An 18,315-nucleotide genomic window follows, 5' to 3' on the forward strand; every position below is an offset into this window, starting at 1 on the left:
TTCCAATGTTGTGCTACCAGCAATCTTGCTGCTGTTATCAAGTTCAAAATCAATTTAGTCTCTGCAACTGTACAATCCATAGTTATACCCAGTAAGAACAACTGTGGAGTAAATTTCAATCTCTTTTTAAGAATATTCTGCATCACCCACCAAATCTTTATCCAAAATGCTTTGATTTTTCTACAAGTCCACCATATATGATAATAAGTTGCATCATCACAGTCACATCTCCAACATTTAGCTTGCACATTAGAATACATACATGATAATTTTTTAGGATCTAAGTGCCATCTATAAAACATTTTATAAAAATTTTCTCTTAAATTTTGTGCTTGTGTAAATTTCACATTTCTAATCCAAATCTTTTCCCAAGTTTCCATCATTACTGGCTCTTGAAAATTTTGTGCCCATTTAATCATACAGTCTTTAACCAATTCAGTCTCAGAATCTATTTCCAGTAAAGCATTATACAACCTTTTAATATGCATTTGTTTTTGATCTCTAATTTGTTTAACCAAATTCTCCTCATTTTGCACAAAGCCAGTTTTTTGATCTTCCTTCCATCTAGCTTGAAGTTGACCATACTGAAACCATGTATAAATTATACCTTCTTCTCTCAGTGTATCTAAAGATTTCAAATACATTACCCCCCTTTCCATAATAAGAAGCTCTTTATAAGTAATCACCTCCTGTTTTTGTTCTATACTTATATTTTCTATTGCATGTCTAGGATTTGCCCATAAAGGTATCTTATAATTTAGCTTATATTGATATTTTTTCCAAACCCTTAACAAAGCATTTCTTAATATGTGAACCTTAAATACTTTATCCACTTTTTTATCATATAACAAATAGGCATGCCATCCATATAACAAGTCATAACCTTCTAAATTCAAAATTCTCCCCTCAGTTAAGTTAAACCAATCACTGCTTTGTGATAAAACCGCTGCTTCATAATATAATCTTAAATTAGGCATTTTAAGACCCCCTCTTTCCCGTGTATCTTGTATAATTTTCATTTTTATTCTGGGTTTTTTCCCAGCCCAAATAAAAATATTAACACCTTTCTGCCATTCTCTCAAATTTTCATCTTTCTTAAGCACAGGTATCATTTGGAACAGAAATAAAAATCTTGGTAAAACATTCATTTTAATTGCTGCAATTCTTCCCAATAAAGACAACTGTAATTTTTTCCAATTTTCCATATCCTTCTGTACCTTCTGCCAAAGTACCTCATAATTGTTTTTGTATAATTTTGTATTTGAAGCTGCTATGTATACCCCTAGATATTTAACCTTTTTAACTATTTCAAAATCTGTTAATCTTGCTAGTTTGTCTCTTTCAAATGTAGTCATATTTTTAACTATCATCTTTGTCTTATGTGAATTAACTTTAAATCCTGATACTTTCCCATATTGATCAATTATATCCAATATGTATGGAGCCGACTCTATAGGTTGAGATAAAGTAATAACCAAATCATCTGCAAAGGCTCTTAATCTGTAATCTTGTTGTCTAATTACAATACCCTTCAATTTTTCTGAATCACGTATCTTATTCAATAGTACCTCCAAAGTCAAAATAAATAATAGTGGGGACAGAGGACACCCCTGTCTTGTTCCTTTCTCAATTTTAAAAGCCTCTGTTAAACCTCCATTAACTATGATTTGTGCTGTTTGCTGCTGGTATATCGCTCTAATTGATTGTGTATATTCCCCAAAGTGCATTTTCTCTATTATTTTAAACAAAAATTGCCAGTTCAAACGATCAAATGCCTTCTCTGCATCCAAAAATATAAACGCTGCAGGGACTTGATTATTTTTTTCCAAATATTCCAGTAAGTTTACAATTTGTCTAACATTATATCTCATTTGTCTACCTTTTATAAACCCTGATTGATCATTGTGAATTATTTGTTGCATAACTGGCATTAGTCTATTAGCTAATATTTTAGCAAAAATCTTATAATCAGTATTCAGAAGTGAAATTGGCCTGAAATTCTCCGGTTTAATGGAATTTTGATCCTCCTTTGGAATTAGTGAAACAAAGGCTGTTTTCCAAGAAGGTGGTACTCCTCCTCCTAATTGTATTTTATTAAATAAAATTTTTAGTGGTTCTAACATTTCGGATTGTAAATGTTTATAATAAACAGCTGTTAGTCCATCTGTTCCCGGAGCCTTACCTATTTTTAATTGTTTAATTGCCCCAACAATTTCCTCAGAAGTTATTGGCTGATTCAATCTCTCTCTCTGTTCCAACGTTAATTCAGGAATCTCCATCTTTAAATATCTATCAATATCAACATCTTGAATTGCATCTTTAGCATATAATTTTGTATAAAACTCCAAAAAAGCCTTTTTTATTAAATTCTGTTGATAAATCTCTTTACCTCTAAATTCTATCTTGTCTATAATACGTGATTTCTGTTTTTTCCTCATCGTGTAAGCCAACCATCTCCCAGGTTTATTAGCATTACAAAATGTGTTATGTCTGGCATATTGTATGCTGGTTGCTACTTGCCCCGCCATTAACATATTAAATTGCTCTCTTAAAATATTAATCATGTCTTTTGCCTTTTTATCTCCCGGGTTAGTTATAAGCAATTGTTCTTTCTTTTTAATTTCCTCCTCTATCTCTTTCCGTCTATTTTGTTGTTTTAATCTATATTTATTATTCAAAAAGATTAATGTTCCTCTCATATAAGCCTTACACGCATCCCATACCATCTCCATCGAAGTTCCTTTGTTCATATTATTAATAAAAAATTCTTTCATTTGTTTTTTAAGCTCACACAAATTATCTTCATACCTAAATAAATTCTCATTTAACCTCCAAGACCTCCTTTCCCCTCTCTCCTGCTCTAGTTCCACCCAAACCGGGCTATGATCAGTTAAAGTTCTTGGACATATCTTCGTACTCTTCACCCTAGAAAAAAGATCGTTTGTAGTTAATATAAAATCAATCCTCGAAAAAGATTGGTGCCTATCTGAGAAAAAAGTAAAATCGCTCTCCAATACGTTCCTTTCTCTCCAAATGTCTCTAAGCTCCATATCCTCCAAAATATCAAAAAAAGATTTAGGCAACTTGGCACGCATGGAGATCTTGGAAAGACTTTTTTTATCTTTCTGGGTATCTAATACCCCATTCCAATCACCCATTAAAAATAAGGATCTATAGTCCCATTGTAATATTTTGGTATGTAAAAGTTTGTAAAATTTATCTTGTTGTTGATTAGGTGCGTATACTCCAATTACAAGCAGCTTCCCACTCTGTGTTGTTAATTCAATTGCAATATATCTACCTTGAGTGTCAGCCTCAATTAAATTGGCCACTAAGCCTCTTTTAACGTATATTACTAGGCCATTTTTCTTTTCTGGTGCTGATGCCACAAAATGTGTACCTAATTTCGAATTTATCAAGTACTTTTGATCTGAAGATTTGATATGCGTTTCTTGCAAACAAATAACATCGTTCTGAAATTGCTTCAAATAATGAAATATTTTCTTTCTTTTTTGTGGAGAATTTAAACCGTTAACATTCCATGATAGAAATTTATTTGCCATCTCTGGGCGTTCCAAGCTTTGAGAGCATCAGCTGAACCTCCTCCGCCATTTTAGACTTCGGCCTAGCTCCTCCCACTGCTTGTGTTTTTTGGGCTTGTTGAGTTGGATCTTGAGGCTGTTGTGCCAAATGTTGTTTATAGGTAGCTCTTGTCAGTCGTTGATCTTTTGGCAGCTGAATCATCGTTAATGACTCAAGGGTTGGTGGTGGACCCCCACTCAGTAATGGATCTTCTTCCAGAATAGCTCCTCCAGCTAGTGCTTGAGCATAGGTTTGTGGTTGCCCTCCATCTTTCTCTTGTTGAGTAATTTCCAATTGCTTTCTAGCACCCCCTGGTGAGGGTGGCCTTCCAGCCTTTAAAACGTTGGCATAAAAATCTTTTGCCTTTCCAACTGTGTTTAAACGATGTCTTTGCCCAGCGTGTGTCACTATTATCCCAAATGGGACATCCCATCTGTACTGAAGTTGCTGGTTTCTTAGTTCATTCACCAAAAAGCCAAACTGCTTTCTGTCTCTTAACATTTTAGGAGGGAGCTCTTTCAGGACCACCAGCTCTTGTCCTTCCACTTTAATCTTATTTCTATAAGACGCTTGCAAAATGTCATTTCTAACTCTCCTTGTTGTAAAATAGATCACCACATCTCTTGGTAGCTGCTTTTGTTTTGCCAGCCAGGAATTGACCCTGTAAATTTTGTCCATTTGAATTGCCACATCTTCTGGCCTTTCTGGAATCAGCTCTGCTAAAGCGTTGGAGCAAACATCTTTTAAATTTTCACCACTCTTTTCTTTCAAACCTCTCAGCCTCAGGGCAAATTCCATTGACCTGTATTGTAACATAACCATCTCGTCATCCACTTTCTCTGTCTGTATCATAACCTCTCCCAGTTTAGTTGCAATCTCCAAGTTGGCATCATCAATTTCCCGCACTCTCTCCTCAATCTTTAACATGTGAGTAGCCAATCCTGAAACTGCATAAACAATGTCATCTCTTATTTCATCATGTTTTTCCTCCACCACACTTGTAAGTTTCTTTAACTCCTCTGAAAATTCTTTCATCATTTCTGTCTGATTATTCAGGGCACCCATTATAAATTCTTTAAGGTCTTGTGACTGTGTATCAGCCGGAAGTTGTTGTTTTTGAGTCACTACAGGGGAACCTCCTCCCCCTTTAGAAGTTGGTGGCTTTAGTTGTTTAGCAGCCATTTTATTTTAAAAAAAGTTTTCCTTTTACAGCCAGGAAATCTTGTAAACAGTCTTAGAAAGTATATTTCAAGGTTTTTCCAAAATAAACAATCCTCTCTTCAAACTATACTCAATACCCAGCAGTTTTCTCTTCAGGCAGAGGGCTATTAACAAGCAGTTTCCTTTTAACTTTCACTTTCCCTTCCGCCCATAACAAAGGCTTCCTCCCAGCCTCCAGCTCCAGAGAGCTCCGTTTGCAACAATGTATTCACAGAGTTAAGTTCTGTTTCTCTTAAAAAGCTTGCACTCTTGCTTCCGCTCTGTCTGCCTTGTTGAAAATCATTAAAACTCACTGTTTGCCGGCAGAATTGGACGCAGACGTCTTGCTCTGAAGACAGAGGCACCAGCGATCCGGAGCGATGGGAGGGGTGAACTGGGGAGCTCTCACCCTCCGAGTCCCTGGAATTAATCCAGTTACTTTCGGGGAGCTCTACCCACCCCCTCCGACTCTCCTCTCCTTCTTTGCCCGAAGGAGAGTTTTTTCAAACCGCCGGACAGCTGTTTAGCGCTGTCAGGGCGGTTTTAACAGATCGGGTGGCTGGCGGTCTATGGAGACCGTCCTCGACGTCTGCGGAGCCACCGGAAGTCCCCTTCCTGTTGGCCTTTCTGATGAACAAGTTTGGCAGGCTCTTTTAGCATTTAAAATGCTAAATGGAAATGGGCTGGGCTGAAGGTGATATCAGGGCAAGAACCGTATTTGGGCGTGATAACTTCTAACTGTATTATCATTATCCATAACCGTTCGTATGCTAGACATGGTATACAGGATGCTACCTTCTGTCCTGATACATTCATCCTGCTCATAACTGATATTTTAAATGATTCATATTCTTGTTTATAAGGAAAATGCATGATAAATACAATTTGTGTGTCAGCCTATGTCAGCCTGGTTAGATATTAACAGGGAAAGGCTATTTCTTCTTCTTTATCTGAATTCAGGACTGTAGACTTAGGGCAAGGACTAGTATCTTTTAATGTGTAAAATATTTAATGTGTAAAAGATTAGCTACTATAATAATTAATTTTATATTCTATGCTTTTCCAATTTCAGATTCAATTCCTAAGAAAGATTCGTTCTTGAAGCTTATTGTTCTACCAAAAGTTGCAATCCTTTGTCTAAATATATTTGGACTAAGTTCAAGTATAGCTTTTCTGGATCCTACAATGTCTTTATTTGTCTTGGAAAAAGTAGGTACATTTTGGAAGAAAAAAAAATCTTTTAGATACATCCTATCCATTCTAAAAGAACTCATCAAGCTTAATAGATTTGATCAAAGATTTATAAATCATGGGTGTATAACACATATTATCTGTTTGTTTTAACCTTTCAAATGGTTGCTACATTTTTAGATGTCTCTTCCTACATTGTAATTCTAATTAGCAGTGCCAAAGGGTCATATGGGCTCCAAAATATAAATAAGTTCATGCCTCAGAAATTATAACCTGTCAAACTCAAGGCCCATGGGCCGGATCTGGCCTATGGGGTGTTTAGATCTGGCCCGCGGGGCCGCCCCAGAAACAGCGAAAGACCAACCCATGTGCCTCTGCTAGCAAAAATGGTAGTTTTCGCTGGCAGAGGGCTTCAGGAGGCCGTTGCAGCCAAAAATGGAGCTTGGGCGCCAGAGGTGGGTTTCAGTAGGTTCTGACCAGTTCTGGAGAACCGGTAGCAGAGATTTTGAGTAGTTCAGAGAATCGGTAGTAAAAATTCTGACGGTCCTGCCCCCATCTATTCTCTGCCTCCCGAATCCCAGCTGATCGGGAGGAAATGGGGATTTTGCAGTAACCTTCCCCTGGAATGGGTTGGGAATGGAGATTTTACAGTATCCTTCCCCTGCCACGCCCACCAAGCCACACCCACAGAGCCGGTAGTAAAAATTTTTGAAACCCACCACTGTTGGGCACCCGTTTTGCTGGCAAAGCACTCGGGCCACCACAGGGACCCCGACACGAGTGACGTTGAACTGACCATACCTACCTTGGCATGCTGACCCTGGTCCCTCAAGGTCAAACACAACCTTGATGCGGCCCTCAATGAAATCAAGTTTGACACCCCTGCTTTAAAACAACATAAGGAAAACATTACTAACATGAAATATATCTGATGTGATTCATCTTCAGCCACGTGGTCAAAGCAGGTAGTCCTTGACTTAAGACCACAATTGAGACCAGAATTTCCATTACTAAGCAAAGCAGTTGTTAAGTGACCCAAGTCTAATTTTACGACACTTCTCGTGATGGTTGTTAAGTGAATCACTGCAGCTGTTAAGTTAGTAATACAATTGTTTAATGAATCTGGTTTCTCCATTGACTTTGCTTATGAGAAGGAAACGAAAGGCTGTCAGATGGCCCAGAGTTACTGCAACCGTCTTAAATATGAATCAGTTGCCAAGCATCTAAATTCTGATCATGTGATCGTGGGGATGCCGCAATCATTGTAAGTGTGAAAAATGGTCGTAAGTGTGAAAACCAGTCATAAGTCACTTTTTTCAATGCTGTTGTAACTTTGAACGGTCACTCAATGAACTGTTGTCAGTTGAGATCTACGTGTATTGAATTAATATTGTATTCTGTTTTTATGCCCTAACAAGAATATTGGTTTTCTTTCTATAGTTTAAATTGCCAGTAGGATTGCCTGCTGCCACATGATCTCAGGAAAAGATGGGATTGTTTTAACGAACTGCAGGCAGGTGCTACATTTGTGTACACTTTGAAGCAGGGGTGTCAAAATCAAGGCTGGGGGGCGGATCCGGCCCATGGGATGTTTAGATCTGGCCTGCGGGGCTGTCCTGAAAACAATGAAGTACCGTCTCACAGTGCCTCTGCCAGCGAAAATGGAGCTCGGGAGAGCTGGGGGCAGCCCTCCCGAGATCTCTTTTCGCTGGCAGAGGGTTGCAGGAGGCCATCACAGCTGAAAATGGAGCTTGCAAGGGCTGCGGGCGGCATTCCCCAGCTCCATTTTCCCTGGCAGAGGGTTGCAGGAGTCTGTCACAGCCGAAATAACGCTTAGGAGCCTGTTTTCATTGGCAGAGCACTCTGGCCATCCCAGGCGCCCCCGATATGAGCGATGCTGAGCTGGCCACACCCACCCAAGCCCCCAAGTATGAAAACCAGTCATAAGTCACTTTTTTCAATGCGTTGTAACTTTGAACGGTCACTCAATGAACTGTTGTCAGTTAAGGACTACCTGCATTGAAATAATATTGTATTCTATTTTTATGCCCTAACAAGAATATTGGTTTTCTTTCTATAGTTTAAATTGCCAGCAGGATACGTAGGATTGGTTTTTCTGGCCCTAGCGCTCCCTTATTCCTTATCTTCACCACTTCTTGGTTTTCTAAGTGATAAAAAGCCGGTGAGTACAAGATCTTACCCCAGCCTTATTTCAATTTTTAAACTTTTTTAGATTTGCCAGTTGTGATTATCCAGTATTGGTGTTTAGGTTTGACATGCTTCAGAAGCCAAATAATAGAAATCCTTGTGTTGACATTGGATCTTACCAAATCCCATAGATCAGCTATGAAGACATGTTTCTGCCTAATGAGTTTCCTCAGCCAAGAAATGGTAAGAAATAGTAATACAATATATTCATAATGTGTGGAAGAACTGTAGAGCTGGTTTGTCACTGCCATCCAATCAAAAAGTCCCATCTCTGATTTGATAGATGTGATGAAACTTGTGTTTTTGTTCACCAAGCAACAGACAAGTTGAATCTTAATTTTTGGAAGAACCAGTTTGCTCGTGCAACACTTTCATTGGGAGAAAGAGAAGAAGTTTTCCCTAGTCACCCTTTGCTCTTGAAAAAGTAACCTCTTTCATAGGATTGGTTACATCTTCTAAAAAGAAAGTGAAGATGAATGTTAGGTTCTGGTTGAACTGAATACATAAAATGATCTAATGTGAAATTTCTCAGTTATTTCACTTTATTCCCTATTGGTTGAATTAATGCATTCAATTTATTCAAATATGGTTGTTGTTTTTATGAGAATCAAGTTCTTTGTCTATCTCTTACAGAGGTTAAGGAAGTGGCTACTAATCATTGGAGCTTTTCTGACCACATTATGCTATATTTTCTTAGGGCCAGCTCCCATCTTACATATTGAAAGGTAAGATATACTTCACTAACTTTCCTGGTCTGAAGCAGGGGTAGGATTTCAAAACCCGTCGCTAACGGTTCTCTTGTGGGCATGCGCTCCCATGCGCAAAAGCGGGTGGGCGGAGCCTCCCACCACTGCCACTACCAGTTTGCCCTATCTGGGGTGAACAGGTAGCAACCCACCACTTTTCATTAAGTCAATAAGGAAACGGCTGTGTATTAAATATAATTTGATATAATATCAAATTTTTGTACCCCAATAAATGAACTCTGCTGCCTAGCATTAGTATTCTTTTTAATGTTTTCTTCAGCCTGTGGATAGAATAACAGCTGTACAATTCTATTTTTCCTTATCTGTGAATGGGAAGGCTTAGAGACATTTCCTGCTTCTCATCCTTACCCCTACAGTGCATAGTGACTAGAACATCCTCTCATCTGGATCACTAATCTCTAAGCTCTGTTCTGGCTACTGTTATTGCTGATGTTCCAGTTGCATATTGGTTAGGAGTCAGGACATTTTTCTGACACGCAGAGGGTCACTGGCTTAAAACTTAACAAAATCACCCTTCCCTTCCCTTCCCTTCCCTTCCCTTCCCTTCCCTGGTTTATAACAACTCCCCATGGCCAATTTGGTGCAGCAAACTCACTGTGGCCAACTCCCCATGGCCAACTCATCATGGGACAACTTGCCTTAGGAGAAGAGTTACACTAATATCAGAGAAACAGTGGAATAGAATCATCATCATGCCAAAGGAAGGACTAAATGATAACCGTTAAAATAATGATTTATGTTAAATAAATAAATTGAATTATTGAATTCTCCTGCAGCACATTGTACCATGGCAGGCTGGCCATGGTGAATTATCACATGGCAAGTTGGCTGCAGCGAGTTGTCCCTTCCCTTCCCTTCTGTTCCTGGAACAGGAATGAAACTCTCATCTTAGATGACATGGAAAATAATGAAAAGTTGCACCAGTGTCTTTGTTTAAAAAAAGCCCAAGACTAAGAAATATAGCTCAGAAAAAGAAAAAAAATCACTGAAAAGAAAATGCCTGCTCTAAGTTTTAAATCAGTGAATTTCTGTATGTCAGCCAGAACTATGCTATTGAGAGGCTATTTTTATCAGTATCTGCGTCGGACATTATTCATCCAAATCTGGAAAAAATGCAAGAAAGGATTATTTTATTTATTTAAAACTTGGTTGTTGTATCTGCATGCGTGTGTATTTTGATACTTTAATGCTGTATTTAGCTTAACTTTAGTTAAATATATGCTTATGAGTACATACAATTGTCAATTATTTTCCAGGCATGAAACATTGGGAGGGACCAACAGTAAGGGAATTGCTCAATGGAGGGCTTCTGTTCTGTAGCTGGGAATCTTAATTGAAGCCTTAATTGGCAGATCTTCACTGAAGTGACCCAGAGTTTAGGCAGAATATTTTTAAAATGGCTTAAAATCCTGGTAGCACCAGCATGAAACCTGAATGGTTTAACAGAGCCTTGGTAGTACAAGCACCCTGTTATTAGACCAGCTGCCTGCAATTACTGCAGGTTCGAATCTCACCAGGCTCAAGGTTGACTCAGCCTTCCATCCTTTCTAAGGTAGGTAAATTGAGGACCCAGTTGTGGGGGCAATAAGCTGACTCTGTATAAATATACAAAAGGATGAAGGCTATTGCTTAGCACATTGTAAGCCGCCCTGAGTCTCCGGAGAAGGGCGGCATATAAATCAAATTTTAAAAACAACAACAACATAGCAGTCCCCGACTAACAGAAAGGAGCTATGTGTAGTGTTATTGCAGTCAGTGAGAATGACACTTAAGAGATAAAAGAAGTGGTGGACTCTAAATCTCTAAGGTCACTGACAGTTGGGTGGCCTTTTAATGGCAGGTGGCAGAGAGATACTATGAATTACAGCTGAAATGAAGCATTGTGTCTGTGCTTTTGATTTTGCAGTCAGCTTTGGCTTTTCATTCTGATGTTGGTCCTGGATGGTTTTGCTCTTGCAATGATTGCTATCCCAATATACCCTGAAGCAATCAATTGTGCATAGTAAGTGATCTTCTCTTCATATTGATGCTATTCCTTATTCTCAAAGACTAGAATAATTATCTACAGTTGTATATCCTCTTTCCTCCCCTCCCTCCCCCCTTTCCATTCAGTCATGCCTGACTCTTGGGGACTGCTTGAACGAGTCCTTGCAGTTTTCTTGGCAAGGATTTTCAAAAGTGGTTTGCTGTTTTCTCCTTCCTAAGGCTGTGCTGACCTAGGCTTTCTGAGGCAGTAAAAAGCACATGATTAGTCCCAAAACCCCTTTTTTTAATTTCAACAGCTGTGAATTATGTTCATTCACAGCCCGTAATGAGTCACAATTAGTTTGTAAAGAGTCCGACAGAACTCTGCCACAGTCCTTCAGGATAAGGCTGATAACCACCCACCTTTATCTCCCTTGGCATGCTGCCAAAGACCTAATTGGCAATTAGCTTTGCAAGGCCACAGAGAGCACAGAGTCAAAAAAATGGAGCTTCAGAATTTAAACGGATCAAAACAAAGAAAGTTGCTTCCTGCAAAGGCTCACGTGCCTTTGCTCCTCCTTTATGTCTTATGGGAGGGGCCAATCATCTCCAAGCCCTACTCCCGAGTTGTCTCTTTGGTCTTAACTGTTCTTGCCTTCAGGCAGCTCTGCACATGCGCGCACTGGGAACAGGCTCCCCCTGTTCCTCTGCCTCGCTGATGTCCAACTTTAGAGGCTCCGGAGGCAGCCCATAACTCCCAGATGGCCCTGGCCCCATCTCTGCCTCCGAAGCAGAGCCCTTGTCTGAGCCTTCCCTAAACTCCAGGACTGGCCCATGTTCTTTCCCAATCTCCTCACTGTCTGACTCTGCTGCCAACAGAGGATTTTGTTGTGGACCACAACAAAAGCTGAGAGAAAGTGACTAGCCCAAGATCACCTAGCTGGCTTTTTGCCTCAGATTGGGACTAGAACTCCAGTCTCCCAGTTTCAAGCCTGATGCCTTAACAACTACATCAAATTGCTAGGATTGCTTTAAAGACAGAGATAGTTATTAAACCAAATTATGGTTTGGCTTCTGCCTCTGTTTAGAAAAACCTTTTCTTCTCTCTCTCTCTCTCTCTCTCTCTCTCTCTCTCTCTCTCTCTCTCTCTCTCTCTCTCTCTCATATTTGGTTAATCCCCATTTATTCAATAAACTGGAATAAACATCCCAATCAGTATTCAAATCCCATTGCTACTGGTTTGCTCGTGGGTGTGAGCGCGCTTGTGTGTGCGCCGCTTCTGCAGATGCGCAGAAGCTTCTGCGCAGAGATGTCTGGGCAGGTGGGCGGAACCTCCCGCTGCTGCTGATGCCGCTACCGGTTCGCCCAATCTGGGGCGAACTGGTAGCAACCCATCACTGATCCCAATCTATGGCCACACGTGGCCCCTGAGTGCTCTGTTTCTGTCTCTCTTTCTTGCTTGGTGACCCCATTTATGATAGCTGAAATGGCAGTTTCATGATGTTTGAATTGGTAAACACATGAAAACATGAGGACCCAGATTGTGGGGGCAATAAGCTGACTTTGTATAAAATATACAAAAGTACGAAGGCTATTGCTTAATGCATTGTAAGTCACCCTGAGTCTTCGGAGAAGGGCGGCATATAAATCAAATTAAAAAAAAAGTAATGTAAAAAAATCTAAACAAAGTATATCCCCCATCTTCACAAACTGCCATCCCATATATCTGAAACAATCCTTGACTATCATTAAGAAGATTAAGTGTGGCCGTTGGCCAAACCCAGAAATAATCATGATTAAGCCAACACAGTCCTAGGCTGCATTAACAGAGCAATAGAATCAAGATCATGTGAAGCGTGAATACCACTTTATAATGCCTTGGTAAGGCCACACTTGGAATACTGCATCCAGTTTTGGTCACCATGATGTAAAAAAGATGTTGAGATTCTAGAAAGAGTGCAGAGAAGAGCAACAAGGATGATTAGGGCACTGGAGACTAAAACATATAAAGGACGGTTGCTGGAATTGGGTATGTCTAGTTTAATGAAAAGAGAACCGGTTGTTAAATTATTTGAATCTCACCACTGACTAGGGGTGACATGATAGCAGTGTTCCAATATTTCAGGGGCTGCCAAAAGAAGAGGGAGTCAAGATATTCTCTGAAGCACCTGAGGGCAGGACAAGAAGAAATAGATGGAAACTAATCAAGGAGAGAAGCAGCCTAGAACTAATAAGAAATTTCCTGATGGTTAGAACAATTAATCAGTGGAACAATTTGCTTCCAGAAGTTGTGAATGCTCCACTGGAAGTTTTTAAGAAGAAATTGGACAACCGTTCGTCTGAAATGGTATAGAGTTTCCTGCTGAGCAGGGGGTTGGACTAGAAGACCTCCAAGGTCCCTTCCAACTCTGTTATTCTATTCTAAGCAAACCATGGCAGAGTTCAGTGTGTGAGCCCAATCACTGAAAAGATTTTAAATGCTGAATATATTGTATTGAGGAGAAAGATAACCCTTGATATTTTTCTTTTCATTTTCTACATTTAAGGACAAACTATTCTGTTACAGATGTTGCTGCTCTGGGACTATATAATTATTTTTGTGATGATTACCTTTTAAAATGTTTTGTAGTTGTAAATGAAAATATCATCGCTGGAAATAACTCTGGGTTTCTGCCTTTCCTTCTGCAGTGAGAATGGATTTGAGGAAGGATTAAGCTTATTAGGATTGGTGTCTGGACTCTTCGGTGCATTATGGGCACTTGGGTATGTAACCATTCATAAAAAACCTATACAATTCATGATCAGAAATACCACTGTTGCCTAAATATTATGTAGACTTTTGAACAGCATTATCAAGTACAAAATAAATTCTTAAGAGTTGGGGAGAAATACATAAAAGCCAATAACGCTTCAGGAAATAGGACAATAGCATCTGTGGAGAAGAGCCAATCAGTGGTGGTGGGGGGGATTTCACACTGATAAATGCAGCACCCCAAATCAAGCCCTACCCATAATCTGTCTGCACCATGATAGTGCTACTATCATTCTATCATCAAGATGCTATATTGGTGCTTCATGAGCAATAGAATGTGTAGTCGGCCTTCATCTATTAAAACATGATACTTGAGGTTTACAAAATGGCACAGTAAATTATTATTGCTTCAAGCAATGATGCTACTTTTGTTAGCTACTAGCCTGTGATGCTTGCTCAGGCACATTGTATGCAATCTTTGGCATAACAATCATGGATATTAACGAGAGATGACTCTGAAACATTGTGCCTTAAATTTTCCAACATATGATCTCTCCCAATATCTGTATCCTCCATAAGTGTTGAGTGATCCATGCAGGACCTTTCCAGAAGTATAGAAGGTTGAACTGCACAAAGACACCAAAGCACTATACAGAGTAATTCTGGTTCTAAGGGGCAGCTGATTTTCTTGGATCTATAGATCACAATCGTGGTCATTTTGCTCTCTTTTGGATCACATTGTATTATTAAACAGGCCCTACTTTTGCACTGAAAGCTGGTTATAGGCTTTGCTAAAGAACAGATATCAATCACAGTGTTTCCTTCAGAAGCCAGTATTTTCTATGTGATGGGAAGAAAAGTAAAACATCTGTAATACTTTTTCATTCTCTTATTTGTGAGGTGGGTTGGTCTGTGAGACAGTGAGTGACTGGACCCAAAGTCACCCAGCCGACTTTCAGCTTTGAGGCAGGACTAAAATTTACAGTCTCCTGGTTTTTAGGCTAGCACTTTAAGCTCCTGTGCCAAATTGGCATATATGGGAGAGCTAGCTACACATAATGGCTCTTAAGAGTATGTTCATAAATCCAGCCCCTCTCTGTCTTTTCTTAAAGCACAGATATCTTTTTCCAAGTTTCTATATGATGCTGAGAAAAGGTTTAGCAGCCTTAAAAGTTGCATCTAATTATTTGATTCATTAAAACAGCAGCAATCTCTGTTTCAGGAAGCCTCAACAAAGATGTGCTATAATGAATAAGAGAAATACTCTACGTAGGCAGGTTCAAATGACTTCTTCCAAACCATTTTTAAAGCATGCAGCAATTTAATAGCTTACCTTAATTTAATGTAACTAAATTATTTACTGTTAGGCAACAGAGATCGATAGAATTCTGACATGTCCTACATAATAGGATTTCCCATTATGGTTAATTGTTGCTGAAGTTCAGATAGTTCTAATAAATATTGTACTTTATGCCTCATTCATTTCTAATCAGTGTATGTCAGATGTAAATGCCTTATTCTCTAATGTGTAAATAATGTATATATGGAACATCAGGGGTTAACTTATTCTTTGGACTTTAATGTATTCATAATTTACCACTCCCATTCCTGGCTCCACCCCTTGTATATATAAGGAGCCATCCTCCCCATTTTCATTGCTTCTATCTTGAATATTCAGCGAATATAGAATGCCTATTATGATTAAAGAGAAATATATTTAAATCTCTAACTTCTATTATCTTTATTGAGTCTGATCCTGAAAATATTGCAACAAGCTGGTAGCAGAGGATGGTTAATTGACTCAATAAGTAATAAAAAATGTCCAAGAAAGATAGGCCCAACACCAGGGCCTACAGCAAAGAAATAGAAACTGACCAAGAGACAATCAACGAATCCACTAATGCGATTTCGAGAGAATCCGAAGAATACACCACTGAAGAAGAAGAACTGATGAGTGAAAATAACGACCAGGAAGAAATCGAGATAGAAAATAACGAACTCAGGTCAGAGATATTAAAGATACTAAAAAGCCAAAAGAATGATGAAAGCCTCATCGCGGACCTCCAGGAGATGCTGAGAAACAGCGGAGCAGCGAGAGAGAAAAACGTCATTAAAGAAAAACCCAAAGATCAAAAAACTGTGAGTGAAATGACTACTGAGAAAATAGTTGTAAAAAAGAAAAGATGTGACATCGCGCGAAATTTTGAATGGCAGCCATCTTGTTTTCAACGAACTTCAAAAGAGAGTGAAGCGGAGCCAATCAAAACGCTCAGTTCAAAATTTCTGGCGCGAAAAACGCTATCAGACGAAGAAAGTGAAAAAGAAGTCTCAAACTCTTCAGATGAACCAAAATCAGAAAGTGAAGACGATTTAACAAAGTCTCAAGTAAAGTCAGCAATGAAAACGCTTTTTGCTGCTTTTGGGCCAAGATTGAAAATTTCCAAGACATCAACAAAGAAGCAAGAAATCAAACCGACAACTCAAGACCTGCACGCTCCCATCCTGACTTCGAAAACGACGACACCCGAGCCCAGAGAGCCATGCCGATTCCGTCCTACACCGCAGACAGAATCGAGTGCCAGCGCACACAAGAGAAAGAAAAGAACCGTCGCCATCACCAAAGCCCCAAAAACCGAGCCAGAGACCGACTCATCTGAAGAGGAGCGGATCGAGAGAGCTGAAATGGAGAGAACCTTCCACAACGGCGCCAAAGAAGAAATGAGCAACGCGCATGTGCAAAACTACGTAGACGGCCCCGAAAGACTTGAACTGGCCAGAGAACCGCGCAGACTCGTTACAAGCATCCCAATGCCGTTCTGTAATTTCCTGCACTTGAGAGACCACGGACTGCCTCAGGTTGTAAGTAATGGACAGAATAATGTAGGGAATTTACCCAGTGACTTCCCAAAACTTAGAGTTGATGGCATTAATTTACAAGAGTGGTACCAACAGCTTCAGGTTATTTTTATGAAAGAAAATTTACTATTCTTTATAACTAGTCCTCCAAGAAGACCTTGGACTTTAAAAATAGATTGTTTACATCATAGAGCATTTTTCATAATAATTTCTAGCGTGTCTCCTGCAATGTATCATAGCATCAAACCAAACCTAACTGTATCAGAAATAATTCAATGCATGTTTAATCTATTTCACAGCGATAGCGTAGCCACAACCACAAGAATGTCTAAGGATTTCTTTTCTTCTAGAGTGAAACCAGGGGTTTCTATAAGTGAGCATTTGATAAATCTAAACAAAATAAGAGCAGAACTGCAATTGAGGGGGGAAGTGATTTCAGATCAAACAATGAAAAGTGTTATTATCAATTCACTTGATCCATCATGGGATAGCTTTATGTCACACTTAGATACCATTAATTTGGGATATTTATCAATAGAAAGTTTATCTAACAAATTGATAGCAGAAGACAATTCAAGAAAAAATCGTTTCAGTAACCAAACAGAACACAAATCTTTTAGGAAAGTAGTCTTTCAAGATAAATATAATGAGGCCTTTAGATGCCACAATTGTGGATCCAGGGAACACAGTAGAAGAGACTGTCCCAAAGTCCCAAGGGAAAGACATAGGCCAGAATACAGGAGCAAATACAATTACAGACAATCTTCCACAGATAGACACAAATATAGAAGTCCACCAAATTACAGAGAAAGTAGAGGGGGTAGAGAAAATTCAAAAGAGAGAAAATCTGGGTCACTAAATGGGCTAAATAAACAAGACAGCACCAGAACACAACAAGATGAGAACAATAATTGGCTTATTGATTCTGGTGCAACAAATCACACCACTAACAACAAAAGTATATTATCTTCATTTACAGAAGATAAGTTTGTGATAAAGGTAGCTAATCAAGAAAAGGTTCAAGTATTAGGCAGAGGAAATGTGACCTTGCCTGGTTTAGGGAAAATAGAGGGGGTATTATTAATCCCAGAAATACCTCACAACATACTGAGTGCCATAAAACTAAGCAGAGAATCTGACATCAATATAGTTTTCTCAAAGGGGAAAGCAACTATAGAAAAGAACAAAACAAATGTAGGCACTGTGATGATAAAAGGGGGTCTACCCTATCTGATAACCAAAGAAAGATGGTTACATAACATTGATTCAAATATGGAAGATTGTATTGAAGCAGATGATGAAAATGTCAGTAACAGTGACAATGATGAATGTAAAATAACTCATGATAACAAAAGTACACACAATGAGAAGAAACCAAAAATAGGTAAACCAATTCATGATGAGTGTGCTCACATCTTACATAGGAAGTTAGGACATGCAAGCTTTCCTGTAGTACAAAAAATGACTGAACACGCAGAAGGTGTCAAAATAAAAAATTGTGAAAATTATTTGGAATGCTCAGTATGTAAATCCACCAAACTAAAAACCAGTCCCAGACCAAAAAAATCTAACAGATCAACCAACAATATTTTTGATTTGGTACATATGGACTTAGTTGGTCCATTAACTCCATCAATTACCTATAGAAAACGTTACTTCCTAACAATAGTGGATGATTACAGTCGCTATGGTTTTGTTTACACATTAAAGCACAAGGATGAAACCTTTCAGAAATTTAAGGAATTCTACAAACGCATAGAAACACAACATAATATTAGAATAAAACAAATTATG

At 39.0% G+C, this 18,315-nt stretch overlaps 1 protein-coding gene across 1 annotated transcript in view; it reads left to right on the plus strand.

The window, feature by feature from the left end:
• SLC18B1 (solute carrier family 18 member B1) overlaps window positions 1–18,315 on the plus strand; it is a 61,500-nt gene that overhangs the window by 29,625 nt on the left and 13,560 nt on the right. Inside the window, exons 8-12 of the mRNA XM_070952529.1 lie at window positions 5,855–5,991; window positions 8,054–8,155; window positions 8,815–8,906; window positions 10,855–10,950; window positions 13,602–13,676. Of these exons, the coding sequence (XP_070808630.1) occupies window positions 5,855–5,991; window positions 8,054–8,155; window positions 8,815–8,906; window positions 10,855–10,950; window positions 13,602–13,676 (502 nt within the window). The remainder of the gene's footprint in view (window positions 1–5,854; window positions 5,992–8,053; window positions 8,156–8,814; window positions 8,907–10,854; window positions 10,951–13,601; window positions 13,677–18,315) is intronic.

This window comes from Pituophis catenifer, unplaced genomic scaffold (assembly GCF_029215685.1).
Source record: "Pituophis catenifer annectens isolate HBS135680 unplaced genomic scaffold, rPitCat1.0.hap2 SCAF_1, whole genome shotgun sequence".
Classification (NCBI taxonomy): Eukaryota; Metazoa; Chordata; class Lepidosauria; order Squamata; family Colubridae; genus Pituophis; species Pituophis catenifer.